Source organism: Sinocyclocheilus rhinocerous, unplaced genomic scaffold (assembly GCF_001515625.1).
Source record: "Sinocyclocheilus rhinocerous isolate Xijiao unplaced genomic scaffold, SAMN03320098_v1.1 scaffold749, whole genome shotgun sequence".
NCBI classification, from domain to species: domain Eukaryota; kingdom Metazoa; phylum Chordata; class Actinopteri; order Cypriniformes; family Cyprinidae; genus Sinocyclocheilus; species Sinocyclocheilus rhinocerous.
In genome coordinates, this window is record NW_015653466.1 from 1,317,157 (window position 1) to 1,337,052 (window position 19,896).

The following is a 19,896-nucleotide window of genomic DNA, read 5'->3' on the forward strand; positions in this document are numbered from 1 at the left end:
GCCAGCTGACCCGCCAGTGGAAGGTGGCAGGTCCTGCCAGCCAGCTGAAGATTGAATCGCCACTCTTTTTTCATTTACTCATCCTCATGTCTTTACTAGTGTGACTTTTGTTCTTTTGACTGAAAATGTCGAGCATTTAACTGAATGCAAGAGCACCATAAAAGTAGTCCATACATGTCCACACATGTCAGGTCTTCTGAAGCCATACATAGCTTTATTTGAGAAATGGACAGTTATACTGACCAGCTAAAGAAGTTGTCAAAACCTCTCTAAAACCAACGTGCTGACCAGCTATGACCAGGCTGGACAACCAGCTAAAACCAGCAAACCAGCTTAGGCTGGTTTAAGCTGTTTTTTTTCAGCAGGGGTTTGTCCAAATCACACAATCTATCTGAATTCCAAACCAATCCAAACCCCACTCGGTGGCGATCTTGCAAATTCCAGTGATGCAAGTATAAATAATTTACTTGAAACACTAAAATATAAGAAACCGCTGCTCAATAACACGTTATCAGCAATAAAATCTGATAATCCAACCCTCTACATTGCGAGTAAATCACTCGCATATGCGACTAAATCTTACTCTGGGCGACTAAATAATGTCTAACATTAGCCATTGGCTAATCAATTCTTAGCATATCTTATCTTTTCATGCTTGCCCAATGCCTGCACATTCAAGGAGAGTAAACAAACAAGCTATTGGTTAAGGTGGGACTTCTAATCCTGTATCAACAATGCGATTGGCTCTTCTAATTGTAAGGCGGTATCATTAATGATGATTTTTCATCCCAATTGATGATGAATGACATCTTCCATCACCATTTAAAAGTCATTTTATTTGAAATAATGACCAAACTTTATTGACTACCATTGAAGAAAAAGGTCATACAGGTTTGCCACAACATGAAGGTTAGAAAATGACAAGTAAACTTGCTTTAATTGTGCAATGCAGGTATTTAATCGTACTATTCTCCCTCAATATAATGGCCTAGTAGAATATACACAATGCGGATATACCACAAAAGCTCTATAATAAATATTTAAAGGGGTCATATGATGCGATTTTCAATTTTTCCTTTCTTTTTGGAGTGTTACAAGCTCTTGGTGCATAAAGAAGATCTGTAAAGTTGCAAAGACTAAAGTCGCAAATCCAAAGAGATATTCTTAAAAGTTAAGAGTCAACCACACCTACCTAAAACAGCTCGTTCTAACACGCCCCCACATGTCTATGTCACTATCTGGGAAGATTTGCATAACGCCGCCCAAATGTTCACGCAAAGAAAAGTATGTGGAAAATAATGTGTTTTTTAACCTTAAACTGCATAAACACATTGCATTACACCAAATACACAACATAATGTTCTTTTTAGCATGTCATATGACCCCTTTAATTAAAGGCAGGGTAGGTGATTTGGTTCACCTAAGTGTAAGAAAATGCTAAATGTAAGAAAAACAATCCTGATTGAAAAAAAGCAGTGTTTTTGTACTTTGTCTCTTTATCTGACAGTCCCTCATCACCTCATAATAACTTGCTTTCAGTGAAGTCATGGCTCATGAAAACTTATTGCATGTAGTCCCAAGTTCATCCGGATTTCATGGTGCACATAGTTCCTTGACTCATTGCATCTCGTTTATCTGATGATCTGGTGTCTTCAATTCTATGTTTATGGTTGATATTGTGTGTGTGTGTTTCCTGTAGGTCTTTGTTGTGGCAGTCTGAAGGATGATAAGATCCTGATGAAGATGGGTTTGGGACTGGTGCTTGTGGGTCATGTGAACTTCTTGTTGGGGGCACTGGTACACGGAGCTGTGCTCAGACACATAAAGGTGTTCACTTGGAACAAGAAACTTGTCTACCCCATCTCCAATGTCATCGCTCTTGTGGCAGGACTTATGGTTTGTCTGTCTCCAAAATTCGAATGTATTTCTTTAATATGTTTGTGATCATGATCAAGTGACGTGGTGGTTGAGGCATAAAGCGTAGTGGTTAAAATTTCTGCATTAATAAGCAGGTGTGTTAGTTAAAACTTCAAACTCACCTTTTACACTGAATGAGTCCACACTGTAATTTATACATCTGACCATGTTATAACCTACAGGCAATTATTGGTGGAATCTCAGCTATTGTTCTCTCAAAGAACAAGAAAAACCAGCTCCTGGCGAGTACACACAAACACACAATACTATCCTTTTTGTAATGATTGCATTTGCTCTGTTTTTGCTATTTATTTGGTGCCACTGCAAAACTTGCACTTTAAATTCTATAGAACAAAATAGAGTATTCATGTATTATTAATTTCTGAATGCATTTTATCCTTGTTGCAGAGTTGGTTTCTTCTGGTTGTGAGTGTTTTGGCTGTTCTCTTGGGTGCTGCCTCTGCAGTGGGAATCACTGTTGCCACAGTGAGGGCCATAATGTGGGAAGGACACACTCTGTTTGCCCACTGCAACCTGCCTGCCAACATGACCTACTACAGCATCACAAATGAATGCCCCTTTGACCCCACACGCATCTATGTGAGTCAGTAAATCTCCAGTCTGATGGATCCTAGTGTAATCAAATGCAAATTAATGATATGAGCCTCATAAATGACGTTTGTTAAGAGTTCGTTTTGGAACAAATCAGAATTTATAAAGGCAAAAACAAATGTGTTATGTCTTGAGAGCATGTGTACGAACTTTGTGCACTCATATACCAGTAATTAAAATTATATATATATATAACTTCTTTAGGTGGAGTTGCTACACTTGTTCATATTGCTCGAATTTAGGATGAACTGCGATTTATAAGGAAGGATGCATTTGGGGTTTTTTAATAAAAAATGTTTAATGAGTTGAGAATTTAAAGGGTTAGTTCAGTCAAAAATGAAAATTAGGCTGCGTTTCACTCACCCCCGATGCATCCTAGGTGTATATGACTTTATTCTTTCAGACGAATCCAGTCGGAGTTATATAAAAAATTGTCTTTGATCTTTCAAGCTCTATCGCGCCCCGGAGCCGTGTGAGACACTTTTATTTTTATTTTTTTTGTGGAAGGGTGCTTTTTATTTCACGTCATTTGAACCGAAGGAATGCAACACCCGCTGAGTACAACGATAGAGCTTGAAAGATCAAAGACAATTTTTTATATAACTCCGACTGGATTCGTCTGAAAGAAGAAAGTCATATACACCTAGGATGACTTGAGGGTGAGTAATTTATGGGCTAATTTTCCTTTTTGGGTGAACTAACCCTTTAAAAGTTGTTCTTAGGAACATTTCAGAAATTGCCGTATACTCAAATTTTGGATCATTCAGTCTTTGTGTGAGGCCCCAGGGTTCCCACAGTAATAGAAAATTTGCATCATGGAATTTTAAAATTGTGAAAGATTTATTTATTTTCTTATTTATTTATTCTTAGCTTTAAAATATTTAATTGACTAAAATGGCTAGCTTATTTAAAATGATATTTCAAAATCCAGTAATCTCAAATGTATGGAAGTGTCATGCAAATGTCATGTAAATTCATTGGTGAAAAGCAGTGGGAACCCTGTGGGGCATGATGCAAAATAATCAAGTTAAAGGAAATACTAAAATGAAAAAACTAAAAATATATTCCTCCCTCCAGGGTACTACATTAATCCTATGGTTTCCATTGATTCTGATGTCAGTGGTGGAGGTTGTGTTCTCCTGCCGCTGTTTCTTGGCTTGCACGTCTTTCCTCCGGTTGCACTGCCCATGGAGGAGAAATGTCAGGGTAAATAGAACTACATGCAATGATTATGTATATTTTCTAAAGAATATACTTGTTCTTGCAAGGAAGCATAAACATAGCGTTAAATGTTTACTTGCATTTGAATTAAGTGTATTCAAGATACAAATCTGAATTTGAGTTTAAAACATTTTGGGTTCCAGATTATGCTTTAAGTGTAATTTAATTTTGCATGCCAGCTCCTCATTAAGACTAATAAACCTTTTGTGTTCTCTGAATGCAATGTAAATGTTTGGGTTCAGGTGCGTGTCCAGATGCCAGAAGAAACCGCGCTGCCACCAGGAGATGATCCAAACGAGGAGGAGCCAACAGAACAGAATGAACTACTTGACAAAGACACTGTTGCTGTGGAGACTAGTGATTGGCTATAATTCACAAGTATACATCACATGAACAATAGATGCTTTTCAGAATTGCTGTATGACAGTGGAGCAAGAAATACCAAGTGCCAATGCACATAAAAGCTACTGCCCACTAAAGTGGCTAGCAGCTGAAGAGAAGTTGTGCGCTGACATCTTTGCCTTACTTCAGCACTACTGTTTTGTGTTATTCCTCAGTTTTAAAGGGTCAGACTGTGTGACCAAGGCAAATACTATTGATTTCACCATGTAAAGTGCACAATGTTTTGTATATTATCATCATGAACATGTATGACGTGCTTGTTTTATGTTTGTTACATATTTTCTTCAGTGATGGGATTCCTTGTTACAGTACATTTATATAAAATATTTTGCTATTTAAAACTGAGTTTCTGAAATTGCTCCTAATAGGAATGACGGGTCAAAAATATAAATATGTCTGTAAGTATCTTGTCTATTGTCCTATTTTCTATTCATTTTATTCCTCACATGTGCTTAGACACTGTCCATACATTATTTGTGCAAAATATTTGGATAAGGGCTAATGATCAAAATATATTTGTTAGTTTTCTCAAAGTATGAGAAAGTCCTTGGCTTCAAAATCATTTTTATGGTATGTTGACTTTCTTATAAGGCCAGCAACAAAGTTATTATTTATTTTTTTTACCTTGAAATATCAGTTTCATGGTTGTGTTTTGATAACATGTAAACACCAAAGTTAGTTTTTACAGGAAGATGTAGATATTGGTAACACTTTACTTGAAGGGGTGTGCATAAGACTGACATGACACCTTCATAATCATGACATGACACGTCATGATATTTAACAGATTTGGTCACAGTGAATCTGAAAGTGAAAACAGATTAAATGAGACATAATGAGGCCCATTTATCTCTTGGACTGTTTTACTGGCTCAATATTTCATGATGCAGTTATATATGCTTTTTATAAAAAAAAATAAACAGACAAATCTAAGAGCAGAATGCAGAAATACTAAAAGCTCAAAGGGAAAACCCAAAGCAGGGTGTTCACTCATTCATTAAAAGCACAAATGTAGCCAAAGGGAAAAAAATCCATCTGCTAAAGAAACTATACATGCAACTGGTTTACACATGATAAATTCTGTGGACAAAGCTATGGCAAAATCCATGTTTGAACTGTTAATCATGATTATTGAAAACATTTTAATTAGAAGACATAAAATCTCAGTTTTTCTTTTAACTAAAGGTGACTTTAACTCTTATTTTGAAATATTTTTTTAATACAAGTCTTTAATGTGACCCCAGTGGACTAGTCAGTTTACCAAGAAAATGTTTTTCAGCAGGGCTGCTCCTGGTACTGTCTCTCTGTGGCGGTGAAAAAGTCCTCTAGAACACTGCGCAGATACTCAAATGTGGGTCGATTGTCTGGGTTCTCTGTCCAGCAGTGTTTCATGATATTATATAGGTCCTCAGGGCAGTTATCAGGGCAAGGCATGCGGTACCCTCTCTCAAGGTTTGCAATCACCTCTGGGTTTGTCATTCCTGAAAGATCAAGAGTAACTGAAAACTCTGAGACGTAGCAAAATGATTCCATAATGCATTTCCCATTGATGCTACTGTACAAAATCAAAATGAGCCCATACAGGAAGCATATGGAGCTTGTTACCTGGAAATGGGATTCTTCCATATGTAACAATCTCTGTCAGCAGTACTCCAAACGACCAAACATCTGATTTGATCGAAAAGGTGCCGTAGTTTATGGCCTCAGGTGCCGTCCATTTAATAGGAAACTTTGCACCTGTGTGATTTAAGGCATATTTTTAGATCTTTGGTGTTGCAGCCAAACTTTCTTGCATATACTGTACAGGTTCTCTGGTGATCTAATTCTAATGTGAATTGACAGGACAGAACAGAGCATGATGCAATAGATGCTGCCTTACCTTCTCTGGCAGTGTATTCATTATTTTCAATGAGACGGGCAAGGCCAAAGTCAGCAATCTTGCAGATGAGCTCATCAGACACCAAAATGTTGGCAGCTCTCAGGTCTCTATGGATATAGTTCTTCTGCTCTATGTAAGCCATTCCATCAGCGACCTGCAGGGGGCAGTGCAGTGTTAATAATAAGGCTGTGTGTGTGTGACGACGGCTGTGTTCACAATAGCATACTGCCATGCTGTCATTTCTGCAGTATATAATATGTATACTGTGCTAAGTATGTATGAAATACTGAGATGACTATAGCAGAGAATACTGTGCTAGATACTGTATTTCACGATGCAGTGTGCTTCACTTAACCAACTATTTCCAGTGTAAAAAATTAACTGCAAGTAATATTTGCATAAATACTTGCTGGAATTTTTTAAAATCTCTTACATGATTAATTATTTTAATCAAACTGTCAAATGACTGTAAAATACATTTTAATTTAATTACACTGCCATTCAGGTTTTTATTTTTAAATTTTTTTATGGTTTTGAAAAAGGCCCTGATGGTCACCAAAGCTGCATTTGTTTGAGCAAAAGTACAATAAAATCAGTAATATTTTAAAATATTACAATTTAAAATATATGTTTAAGATATTGCATTTCTGTTTTAATATTATTTTTTAAATGTATTTTATTTCAGTGATGGCAAAACTGAATTTTTAGCAGCCATGATACTTTTTTTTTCAGGATTCTTTGATGAATAGAAAGTTTAAAAGAAGAGCATTTATTTGAAATAGAAATCTTTAGTACCATTATAAATATCTTCACTTTCATTTTTGAATTGAATGCATCCTTGCTGAATAAAGTATTCTTTAAAAATGTATTTTTCTTTAAAAGAAAATAATGCAACGTGCAACGTGATGAAGTCATGTGACAACAATGTTGCATACTATTTTTGAACAATTGTTGCATAGGCGTTTCACATACTAATTTTACAAAACACTACGCAGTAGGCTTGCATTTCATTCCGAACATAAACCATGTTACACACACAGAGGTCAGTTCCTGAGTCAGGGAGGTTCTTGCTGTAACTTCCCTTGATTTGACTTTTAACCCCCGCTGCTCCACTCCACCCAGCATAAACCACAGGTTTCATACGCAGAAGGTTGGCTTGCTACTATACTTCCTGATGTCTAATGTGTCATTTTTCTTATATTCCCCATGTTTAAGCTAGTTCCAGTTTCAAGTGATCTCAGAACAGTAAGGTAGATAGCTGAACTTCTCAGAAGTCTGCTATTTCTGAATCAGCACCACAGTCAGTGTGAGAATGAAGTACAAATGTTCAGCTCTTTAGTCTTTCTGTCATTTTCTTAAACTCTTTCACACGAAATTAAACTGCGATCTGCGATTGAGGCCAGATAGTTTCTCTGTATGTGTGTGTACAGATGTGTTATTATGGGTGATGCATGATGGCAGTGTGATTTTGTTTTGTGCTTTTTATAGAGGATGTTGCACTATGACACCGTGCACATGTTTGCTCAAGGAAGTGCTATGCAGACAGTCATAGTTCAAAAATGTATCGGTTTGATGTGAACATGCCTGACAGTTTTGCCTCAGAACTGACAGGTTAGCATAAATGTGTGGGCATGCAACTCATTTGTGTGTGTTGAGAAAAGCGACAACTTCCATGTATTAATTTCACCAAGACGTAGCAAAAGCCCTAAACGAAGTACACTCACTTTATGGAGAAGAATAGCTGAAAGATATCACACAGCATCTTAGCTGATGTCTCTTCAGCAAAGTCTCTTTTTAATGCTGCTTCAAAAACATCCTGTCTCTCACTTTCTCTCTGATCTTTCTCTGCCAACATTTCATTGAATATCTTGTTGAAAAATGATAGCATCTTTTCTTTTCATCTCCTTACACCTATCACATGACATGATCTCTGTGACCCTCTGACCTGCACCCCTCTAGCAATGCTACTCAATAACATCAGTTTTCTCATCTTCACACTCCATTCACTTACACACTGAGCGAAGGAGCGCACACTCACTGTTAAAGACATTCATGTCATGAGTGATCAAGACCATCTGATTTTAAACCTGATCGCCAAGAAAACCAAGAGCTGAATCAAAACACAAACTCTCTACTCAGAAATTACTGTCTGTTTGTGAATAGTTCATGGAAATACCATCAGATTTTACACTAGCGTTTCAGCTGTTCCCACAATAATTAGATGTTCTCAACGAAGCATGGAGTGTCATTAATTATGTCAAGAATTGCTGTGACAAATCAGACCTTTGTATGACCTTTATATTTGTTAGCAAACAAACTGTATGTTTGGTCAGTGAATGTAAATATGATCTCAGTAAGAAACAGAGCATGGAGCCTTTGTATCTGATTGTGATCAAAAATGTCTTCAGTGTCACATGATCCTTCAGAAATCTTTCTAATATCCTGATTTGGTGCTCAAAAATCATTTCTTATTATTTATATTGTATAGTATATGTATGAAGACATTTATATTGCATGCTCGTCTAGTCAGTTTATAGTTTGGCTTGGGTAGCATGTACCTTTGGTGTTGTTGTGTTAAGGTGTCTAGACTCCAGCACACACAGTCATGCTCATTGTTAACCATGAGATTAGGAAGCAGATCAGCTGCTGAGTAATGCTGCCGTCACAAGCTTAGAGACAGTGGTCAAATAGAGGAATGAGTGATAAACAGAATATGCAAGGCAAGGGTCTGTAATGTAGACCTGAGCATGTTACGCATACAAATTTGGGTCAGTTTGTTTCCTGTGAGGTACAAATGTCTCACCCCTGATGTCTTCAGTGCAATACAGACCAAATAAATAAATAATATGGTCAGGTGCAGCCTACCTGGGCAGCCATATCGATCAGCGTATTGATGGGTAAAGCACTTCCTTCTGGAGTCTTCAAAAAATCCACCAGGCTGCCTAAAATTAGAGTCAACATGACATTTTAACATACATATATTTTATATAGAGCAAACCTGTAAACTGTAAACTGTTAAATATACTAACTGAGCTAGAAACTAATCTAGTGAGACTGGCCAGGGCATTTGCAGCTCCCAGCATGCACTGCAATGGACTGAATGGAAAGATTAAATGTAAAAAAAAAAAAAATGCTTTGATTTTTTTTAAACACTTTATTTATAGTTCATAAGTCTTCTGTCTTGTCTTCAGCAGACTTTTTTAAACATTCTTCAACCACAACTGAATGTTACCGGAAGCACGCTCTCTCCATCACTCAGTTTAGTTCAAAGGCAAAAGGAAACAGCAGATAGATGAATACTGTTGTTTTGGTGCTTAAAATATTCTGTATGCTCTTCTCAGAGTTTATGAGAAACGCGAATAACAGCATTCAGATTAGATCCAAGAACTAGAACATAACAACTGCAGGAAATTAGCGCAGCCAGTTTGGATTAGTCACTGAGATGTTTGGTGTTAAAGGCCAAAGTTGTTGCTTTTGAGACGACGGGCTGTGTTGGAAAAAGAAGAACCGACTGACCCTGAAGGAAATTCCCACAGAGGTGCAGCGGAAAATGCCCCATTAGGAACTCAAGTAACAAGCGCTATCAGCATACACACTCCTTTCATCTCAGGTCGTATTAGGGTGTAAAATTCAAGGTCGTGGTTAAATTTAGATGAAGTTCCCATGTTTTGAATCATTCTTTCAGTGTCTCCATTGTTAAAACGACAGAGGGGTGGAAAAAGGGCACATCAACCTCTTCTTTAAAATAACAACACAGACAACAATTGTGCTTTAAAACACATCACATGGATCCTAAACAAAGTATTGGAAGATTTACAAGCTGAGCGTAATGTTCCTCATCTTCCTTTAAGAGGGAACACAAAGCGGGACCATGCACGGGCTGCGCCACCAGTGCGCTGACGATGTTGTTAATGTGGCTGCTCCTCTCAGAGTCTTTTGTTACCGTCTGCATTAATATGACATTCTGGAGGCCCAACAATCCTCTTAGGCGCAATGAGACTGACAAACCACACAAACAAACCATACTGGGTTACACATGGAATAACGTACATCAGAATACACCTGCGATGACAACCTAAGGTGCCATTGTTGAGTTAAAAAGAGAAAAGATAGGGTGTGGAGGTCTTTTTTGTGAGCACCTGTGACCATGGTTACCATTTATGTGTCTGATTTGTTGTAGTGAGTTTCTGGGTGGTTGGGTCTAAATTAGAAAGCATTCCCGATACTAGCCTATGGAACAAAGACCTTCTTTCTATACATTACACCGTGTTTCCTCTTCCCTCTCTTCCTCTGTCTCTCTGCTTTCTGCCTCTCTCAGTGTCTTTTCAGTGTGATGGAATTTGCGCTTTAACTGTTTTTAACTGTTTTAACTGCTTCAATGTGAAGTCCGGTTTTGGTGCACATTGTTCTAAGCAGGTTGCAGTGAGATGTGGTGTGTCTATAAGGGGTTTATTATGTATTAGTGGTTAGAGAAACATGCAACAAAGCTGCAGCTATAAAGATCTTTAGCCTCTCTGAAACAAACTGCTGTGCCAAAAAATATTATAGCATCTTAAGCCTTTAGAGGAATCATACACCTAGAATTAAAACTGTGCCATCATGTCACTTCAGACTTGTATGGTTTTCTTTCTTCAGTGGAACACATTTCTCTCCTTGAAGGAGCATTTGAGGAAGATTCACACTGCACTTTTCAATGCAATGAAAGTCAATGAAGACCAATAGCTGTCAAGCTCCAAAAAACATCAAAAAGCAAATCTTAGTCCTTAGGACTTGTGCAACATTTTCCATTTCATGTGAAGTCGTTTTATGCTTTTATGCTTGACAACTCGTAGTCAAAATTCTGTTAAACATCTTTTGTGTTCCACAGAAGAAAGAAAGTCATATTGGTTTGCAATGGCATGAGGGTGAGTAAATGATGACAGTATTTTCATTTTTGAGTGTACTAATCCTTAGGAGAGATTGAAAACTGTTTGAACATGTTATGAAAAAATGGGACTTCTGAATTGTGCATCAGACCTGAAACTAAACTAAACTACAACAGAATGATGTGAGACAAAACACAAGGACTTTGTGTGTTCTACAAAACTGAAGTGGGTCATTTTATGTTCTAGAACACTCAAGGTGAGAATGCAGGATATGAAACACATGCACACTGCATGCCATTCACAAGAGAGACGTCAAAGCCTCTTATAGAACAATGACAGGCAGCTTATTTGATTAAACACCAGACATTATGAAGGAATAAACATCAGGGCTGTGACTACCATACACTGTAAAAAATGACCGTGAATTTAACGGTAAAATACTGTAAAAATGCTGCAGTAAAATCCTGTTAAATGGTTAACGGTAAATTCCCCTACTATATACGGTGAAAAACTGTATTGGACATTACATGTATTGGACATTAATTTTACGGTAATATACCGTATTTGGAAGTGAAAAAGACCGTATAATTTACAGTGAATAACCGTAAATTGACATTCCCAGAATTCCCTGCATTACATTCAAATTTGATGTTTTTTTGTTGAAATAACTATGTTTCTTCTTAGTTTTTTTCTTATCAGTTTTGTATATTAGGGTTGTGCGTTACACCTAATGTTGTTCAGTTAATGTTTATTGCATTATTTCAGTTTCATGTGTGTTACCATGATGGTGTTTGGTGTTTGTGTGAATGACACTGTGCACCTTCTATATATGTTATTATTTAAAAGCTGCTTGTGATAGGCTTTGGTTCATTGTGTGACTTTCTCATCACCACCTGCATTTGGTGGTTATCAGTGTATTACAAAGGTACAAAACAGATTTTAGTACTTCAATAGGTTGGTATATAATAAAATTTTATCAGTTAATGAAATTACGGTATTTAACTGTAAATTTAAGTTAAAACCGTAAAACCTAAAACGTTGCTACCGTATTTTTTACGGTAAAATTCCGGCAACCACAGCTGCCGGTTTTCTACCGTAAATTTTACGGATTTTGTTTTACAGTGTAGATACTGATGGGGAAATATTCAGATTAGTGGTTGAACAATATAAATTTGGTCCCTCCATAATCTTGAACATTTACACTACCATTTAAATGTTTTTTGTTTTTTTTTAGCCAGGATCAAATTAAACTGACTTATACATTTTTCAAGAAATATATATATTTCAAATAAATGCTGTTATTTTAAACTTTCTAAAAATAGTTCTGTTATTTTAGAACTATTTTCAACTGTGATAATGAAAAGAAATGTTTCTTGAGCACCAAATCAGCATATCTGAATGATTTCTGAAGAATCATGTGACACTGAAGACTGAAGTAATGACTGCTGAAAATTCAGTTTTGGAATAAATTACATCAGAGGAATAAATTACATTTTAAAATATATTCAAATAGAATAAAGTGATTTTATTGTAATAATATTCCTGTTTTGTGACACAATATTAGCGCTTTTTACTGTATTCTTTTTTTTTTTTCAAATACATGCATCCTTAGTAGACTTGTGCCGGTATTCGGTAATGCGATATATCACGGTAATGAATATGCACGATATTGTTATCGTGGGCACTTCTAAATACCGTGAATAATTATATATTGCAAATTATTCAGAATTTTTAATGCATTTTAAGAATACTTTTCCCATCAACTGGTCAAAATGCACAACACCGCCGTATGATACCGGCATATCCCTAATCCTTAGTGAGCATAAGCATAAGAGACTTCTTTTGAAAAACATTAAAAAATCTTACCAACCCCCATACTTTTGAACAGTAGTGTATATTGTTGATAAATCTCGATATTATGAATAAATGGTGGAATGTAAGTGTTGTATGCTAACAAAGATGTGTGTATAATCATATTTAAACTTAAAAAGGCACATAGATATGCATTCGTCTATATAAGTAAAAGAGTGTCTTATTATATTAACATGTCTGTAAATATAAAAACGCTGCGGTCAATGAAAGAGACTGAAAAAAGTTGCCCATCAAAAATACTCCTGCACAGTCAAAGAGGGTGTTTGATGTTGCTCTGCTGAGAATCATTCAGGTGAGTGAGGGATGCATATTGAGATGCCTTCAATATCTTCAAAGCCATGAGAAAGCTTTGTTTTCATAGAGCGGACACCAGTGAGGAACTGCTGTGGGCTTAACACACACAAACAAAACTCAGACAGTGCTCACGGTCCTGATACTACTCAGACCTGTTAGATCATGAAACCCTGATGAAAGTTTAAATGTTAGTTTACTCAGTGAATGTGTCTGTGATTTGTGAAGGAAGTTCAGGTGGGATGCAGCGATGAATCATTACTAGACATGAAAGATTTGTCATTTCCACTGAAGTCTATCCTCCCTTGTTCACATGAGTGTTTAAGTACATTTGTGAGTCTCACCGTTCTCCATGAACTCAGTGATGATGTAAATGGGCTCCTGTGTAACCACAGCGAAAAGTCGCACCAGTCGAGGGTGCTGCAGGGTCTTCATCAGGTTCGCCTCAGCCAGGAAAGCACTGATGGACATGGTACCTGTCTTGAGATTCTTGACAGCCACCCGACGGTTGTTGTTATACAGCCCTACAAACAGAGAGAGAGGGTAAATGGTTTATGTCTCATTTTAATGAAAACATTCTTGGCAAATGCTTTCGCTTTCCTCCGTTTTGCGCCGGTCCAAGAATTTCACCTCTAGCGGCGCAATACGAATGCCCCCGGCCGTCCCTCTTAAAGGGGTAGTTCACCCATAATGAAAATTCTGTCATCAAACCATTGTCGTTATAAACCTGTATGACTTGGAACAACACGAAAGAAGAATGCTGCTAACAAAACACTACTCAAAATATCTTCTTTTGTCTTCCACAGAAGAAAACAAAATCATACTGTTTTGGAATGACATGAGGGTGAGTAAATGAGGACAGGATTTCATTTTTATGGGTGAGCTATCCCTTTAAGGCTAAGTAAACTGATTTTGAAACAGACATACAACATCTCATTCACCAAAAATGATTTACCTGAGACCAAACTATTTCATTAAGGTCTGAATCTAATCTTTCTGTTATGACTTAAAAGCATTGAGAAATAAGTGGTGAAAATATGTGAAAACGATGCTATTTCCTTATTACCATGGGAATGTTTTTGTATAAGGGTGTTTTTAAACAGTTTGATCTGTGAGAAATTCACAATGTTTTCCTTCACCAAATTTCTTTGGCTCCACATTGTTTGACTCCTTGATAACCGGTTGACTTCATTTCTGTGGGGTTGATTTGGGTGATGTTATCACAAATGAAAATGACTGAGGTTTAATGAATGGAACAGTTCATTACGAAACGGTTCTTTCTTTTGAATGAGGAAAGTCATTCACTGCAAAAAACAAAAAACAAAATGGCAGCTATGATGCGGGCCCTTGCTGTCATGGAGTTGACAGGCAGTGAGGGAAACATGCCTGTTGCTATGGCAAGCAGGGACAGGAAGTGGTTAAAACTACTAACGTTCTATTTTAGGGTCAAGACAAGACCAGCATGATTTCTCTGCTGTAGTTTGTTTATGTTTGAAAACTGAGCACATTTGAAGAAGAAAAATCTTCTCAACATACACATACAAAAACATGAGTTTAGGCCATATATGCTGATGTTATAAAACTGTGGCATCCTGTTGGTATCTAAACAAAAATACGTAACATAATTCATATACTTAATATTCTACATCAGTGGTTCTTAAAACTTCTGAAACCACTGCTCTAGATAGATAAATTCAATAGCTACCAACACCCAAAATTCAGCATCAAAAGTGATTTAAAGTGAGTTGTGAATGGCTGTTGAACACCATTGTAATGTAAGAGTGAGTTATTTGTTGTTAATTATGCTGTGTGTCAGTGAGTCTGAGCTCGCAGGTGTGTGAGAGTGTCTTAGATCACAGGATGAGACAACCAAAATGCTGATTCTGCTAATTTACAACACTATGACCATCATCAATGGTAAACATTAGTCAAACGTTCCAACAAGCTTACTGTATTTACAGTTCTGACATGCCAGGTGGTCGCGGAGACACACTCATTAGTGTATTCTTGTAAGAGCAGCACATAAGCCTGTAGATGCATGTTTATCTAGACCCATTCATGATGGTCCAATGCACAATGTTTGCTCGCATTTGCAAACATTTCCAGACAAGCACAGGCAGACCTGGCCATGCAGGCACAACACCTGGATGCTGAAATGCATTTGTTTAGCTTGTTTATTCTTATGTTGGTTTTCCAAGTAGTGTGACATGGACTTGAAATAAAGGCCTTTATATCCATATGAAATATGTGCAAATATTCTTTATATTTATTCATCTAAAGAACTGTGTAGCTCCTTGAAGTTGTTCACCATGAATCTCAACTTTAAAAAATGGACTCAACTCTATAACACACTTATATGTGGAAGTAAAACAGAATATGTGGAAGTAAAACACTTCGTACCCATCCATACTTCACCGAACTGTCCCTGCCCCAGTCTGCGCTCCAGTTTGAGAGATTCACGGGGCACTTCCCACTCATCCTGCCACCAGGGCTTCTGAGGGACTCGGGTTTGACACGGCTTCACCAGGCGAGTGCACAGTCCATCAGCCTCTCCTGCACAGAGAAAAATAAACAAATGCTGTCACTTTTTAACCAGACTACATTTGAGCTCTTATAACCAGAGTGACTAAACTGTTCTTATGTCTTTTATGAATAACCTGACCGATTTGTGTACGGCACATATGAACACTCGAACGTACGTGAATAATGTTTGACCAGCTCTGAGAGGGAACCGAAGGAGATCTTGGTGGTGATGTAGAATCCGCCTGCGTCCAGGTTGCGGATTCTGTAGTGCTTGATGATGTCACCCTGTGTGTGGTCCAGGTCTCTCACGGATAGGGAGAAACTACCTGAGGCACCAGAACAACAGGAAAATCCAAAGTCAGAGGCTGCCAATTGCACATACAGTCACATATCCACCTTCATAACAATGAGAATTTCTACACTGGAGTTTAGAGTAATTTTACAGTTAATGACACGAGGAAAATGTTCTTTAATTCACCATTTCCTGTCACTTATTTTTTATTATTTATTTTTACTTATTTTTTCACATTTTATAGTGAAACTAGACAAGAAAAAAAATTTCTGAGCCAGTATTGTAATGTGATAGCACTGTCTGATGTGCCCTTATGGTTCTGTGTTTGTTTTTGGTGTTGTGTGGGGAGAAATGCATTGTTTCATACCTGGTGTGGTCTCACTCTCTCTGATGAGGAAGGAGCCCTGCGTGTTTCCGGGGGCCAGTAATTGTCTCATGGCGTCGTTCCTGGAGAGATTTTTAAAGAACCACCTACAACACAACATTATCATCAGTTTCTTAGGGGTTTGACTAATTCATTATCTCATTTGGATCATATTTTGGCATTTCTATTGTTTAAAAGATACAGGGTTGGGGCGTTTCACACCTCCCACGATCAGAAGAAAGACACCAAAAGTTGAACACAGAAATGTGGCATCAGCAGACAATTGAGTAGTGATGCTCAAAAACCTGTGTGATTTGTGGGAGTATTTTTTTTTTCTTCTACTCTTTCCATTACTGACACCCGTAATCATCTGTCATAAGCAGCAAGGGGTACCCTAAATGAATCAAACTTTCAGCCACAGATTTGGGGCGGTATTTCCCAGATTTGATCTTCTCTGTTCAGAAACCCACAGCAGCTGATCTGCATAAACACATTTAATTGTGCTTGTGTGGATTTGTTTGGGTATACGTGAGTGTGTGCACTCTGTATGCAATTGTTCATTGTGCTACTTACGGTTCTGTCTCCATGCTGTTCAGTTTTGCTACAAAATTATGTGGTATGTATCCCCTCTGCCCGGTAAACAGAGACTCTGCCATGAACCATTCAGGATCATCGCTAAAGCACACACACATACACATACATTAGAGTTTAAACCACAACAGTGTCTCCTCTTAAAACTGCACACAAAAAAATGAAACAGACATACCTTGACTCTGATCTAAACCTAAGTGACATTCAATTCAGTTCAGCTTCTCAAAACCCAACTTGAGTTGGTGGGGGTCAGTGGTCAACCATGTTTTGAGGATCTACTGAGATTGTCAGACTGTTTTAATGTAGGTCTTGCTTACGTATTTAGGATTTTCAGCTTCTCCCCTTTCTCAAATCCAAGGTCATCGCTGTGGCATGGCTCATATTTGTATAAGGCTACCATCAGGTTCTCTGGAATACACAGATGACAACAGTGAGCTATCTGAACACCCATTAAGAGCATATCTGTAGGACATGTTGAATGTGTCATCTCACCTGGAAGAGGAGATGATGGTGGAGGTGTGTACTGGGATGGATACGGAATCAGAGGATCATAGTTCTGTGTGAGAGAGGATAGAAAACAATGTCAAAATCCAGCATGAATTAAACAAAATCATGAATTAAAAGTATGGTTAGAGCTACAAAACCATGACTGTAATTCTACTTATGTTTATAATCAGAACAGTCATGGCAATTATTATTATTAAACTTCTAAAAACACAAATATTAAATAAGCTATTAAAAATGTCTGAAGAAAAGCAAAAAAAGTAATTATTTTACTATGATTAGTAATTTCCCTAATGATCTTTTTATGACATCAAAATCTTTAATCCATGTCAATAATGTATGAATGCTATAAACCACACAATGCTACTTCCCTAAACAGGGTGGAGCTGTTCTTATTTTCTGCTTTCACAGCCTGTTGTGAAACAACTAACATTCCATCATTCTCATTATGCTATAAACAACATGTGCTGTTCTCTTTTATTTCTAATCTACTCAAATAAAAATAAATCACAAGGAAATGTGTCTCAAATTTAGCTAGAGCTTTTAGTCCACAGTTAATTACCAACACAAAGGCTCAGTTCCCTCAAATTATGTAACCCTGAGAGGCTTGACCTGTCTGAAGAATGAGTCACATCAATGCAGACGGACCACGGTAAGAACAGATAAAATTATTATTATTATTATTATTATTATTTTGAGGCACTTTAGCCACCAAGTATTTGTGCCAAAATTAGAATATTTATTCGAATTATTAGAATATTAGATTATTACATATAAAAAATCATTTTCCACAAAAACATTTGTATTGCTTTTTTTTTTTCAAGAAATAGCACATCTGACACAAATCCTGTCATTATAACACACTAGAGTGTTAAAAATCTAAACACATTTTATGTGTTAAGAGAGATAATACACTGGTTGAGTTAAAAAGTAACGCAAAATGTGCCACATCTAGACACATAGATTAAGTAAAAAATAAAACGTGCTATTTTCAACACATCAGTTTTAAGAGTGTGGAGTCAGTGGTCAACCATCTTTAAAAGATCTCCTGAGATTGTCGGTCTTGCTTAGCATTAAGGATTTCCACCTGAATCACACATATTCCATTTCAGCAAGTTTTTCAAAAAATGCTTTGTGTAGCACTTTGTCAGACTTCGTTGTGTTTTGTCTTGTGTTATAAACCACATAGATTTGTAATGCATCTCTTTAGTGTAGAGAATGGCTCTACCACTTCCTTTCTCTCTCTTCTCCTCACAAAGCCTCTTTAGTAACTTCTCTGTCACTGTCTCACATTACAACCTGCCTTTTTTCAACTGTCTCAAAATTCTGAAATCATATGATATCAAATAAAAAAAACCTGTCGCTCTCACTTTTTTAATGTAGGAATGCTCATTGCGTGAATTATTCAATTAATTCAATGGAGGTTTCTACAGGATTAATTTGTGAGTTCTTCAACCGTTTAAGAATCTTAAATACGTTTAGGAAACAAACCACTAAACACAACAGAGTTTTAATATATATCTGTGAAATCTGTAATATTTTGGGGGCAAATATAGGAAAGCAATTATTACAGTAGCTTTGTCGCCATACCTTCCGATACTTCTTTCCCTTTGCTTCGATTCAGATACTAAATCCTCAAGCAGCCTACGACACGGTTGCTAAGGATACTTATAATATAAAATATTTATTTTCACCAGAGTCTGTTTAGCTCACCCTAACTTATCTAACTTTGTGGTTACTGATTTTACGTTGTTATATACTTGCATGTAAATGGGAAAAAGAAGCATTAAGTGTAGTTGATTGTGACAATATTCTGTTTTGCCGACGCATACATACACACATACCTGACTGCCTGGAGGCTTTGGGCAGTTACATTGATCGCACCATTCATCTGGATGGTAGGAGAATTCGTCATCAGGATCAAAAGAGCCGCAATTCCCCATATTTACTGAGTATGAGAGAAAACAGTGACAACTGTGAGCATTAGAACTACAGTGACAGCTGAAAGCATAACCACAGACACACACACACACACACAGGTTTGTTTTTGTGAAAAGTGGGGACATCCCATAGGCGTAATGGTTTTTATACTGTACAAACTGTATGTGCTATTGCCCTACATCAACACTACCACTAAACCTACCCCTCACAGGAAACTTTGTGCTATTTCAGATTTTCAATACACTCCATTCTGTGTGATTTATAAGCGTTTTGAAAAGTGAGGACATGGGGTAATGTCCTGAAAAGTCACCTTCTCCTTGTAATACCTATGTCATACCCTTGTCATTATACAAATTTATGTCCTCATTTGTCACAAAAACACGCTCACACACTCACACACACACACACACACACACACACACACACAGACACACACACACACACACACACACACACACACACACACACGCACACGCACAGACACACACACACACACACGCACTCAGACACACAGTCAGTGCTTCTGTAGGCGGTCAAAAGAAATATACAGGGTTGAATATGAGTTCAGCTCTATTAACAGTATTTGTGGCATGTAAAAAAGAGGATTAAAAGCAGAAATGCG

The 19,896-nt window shown here is 37.2% G+C and overlaps 2 protein-coding genes across 4 annotated transcripts in view; one reads left to right on the forward strand and one right to left on the reverse strand.

The window, feature by feature from the left end:
• LOC107716005 (transmembrane protein 54-like) overlaps positions 1 to 4,574 on the forward strand; it is a 6,750-nt gene extending 2,176 nt beyond the window's left edge. Inside the window, exons 1-6 of one of the 3 annotated variants that reach the window (XM_016522305.1) lie at positions 1,524 to 1,598; positions 1,700 to 1,896; positions 2,100 to 2,159; positions 2,326 to 2,517; positions 3,607 to 3,735; positions 3,993 to 4,571. In XM_016522305.1, coding sequence (XP_016377791.1) covers positions 1,547 to 1,598; positions 1,700 to 1,896; positions 2,100 to 2,159; positions 2,326 to 2,517; positions 3,607 to 3,735; positions 3,993 to 4,121 — 759 coding nt within the window. In that variant the 5' untranslated portion in view covers positions 1,524 to 1,546 and the 3' untranslated portion in view covers positions 4,122 to 4,571. Of the gene's footprint in view, positions 1 to 1,523; positions 1,599 to 1,699; positions 1,897 to 2,099; positions 2,160 to 2,325; positions 2,518 to 3,606; positions 3,736 to 3,992 lie in introns of those variants that run through there. The other 2 variants (XM_016522304.1, XM_016522306.1) reach the window with 2 other exon arrangements.
• Positions 4,575 to 4,947: 373 nt separating this feature from the next.
• LOC107716006 (tyrosine-protein kinase Lck-like) overlaps positions 4,948 to 19,896 on the reverse strand; it is a 27,156-nt gene continuing 12,207 nt past the window's right edge. The window contains exons 2-13 of the mRNA XM_016522307.1: positions 19,178 to 19,281; positions 17,322 to 17,385; positions 17,147 to 17,237; positions 16,812 to 16,913; positions 16,242 to 16,345; positions 15,759 to 15,908; positions 15,460 to 15,612; positions 13,404 to 13,583; positions 8,897 to 8,973; positions 6,032 to 6,185; positions 5,758 to 5,889; positions 4,948 to 5,633 (exon numbers count right to left, since the gene is read on the reverse strand). Coding sequence (XP_016377793.1) covers positions 5,428 to 5,633; positions 5,758 to 5,889; positions 6,032 to 6,185; positions 8,897 to 8,973; positions 13,404 to 13,583; positions 15,460 to 15,612; positions 15,759 to 15,908; positions 16,242 to 16,345; positions 16,812 to 16,913; positions 17,147 to 17,237; positions 17,322 to 17,385; positions 19,178 to 19,276 — 1,512 coding nt within the window. The 5' untranslated portion in view covers positions 19,277 to 19,281 and the 3' untranslated portion in view covers positions 4,948 to 5,427. The remainder of the gene's footprint in view (positions 5,634 to 5,757; positions 5,890 to 6,031; positions 6,186 to 8,896; positions 8,974 to 13,403; positions 13,584 to 15,459; positions 15,613 to 15,758; positions 15,909 to 16,241; positions 16,346 to 16,811; positions 16,914 to 17,146; positions 17,238 to 17,321; positions 17,386 to 19,177; positions 19,282 to 19,896) is intronic.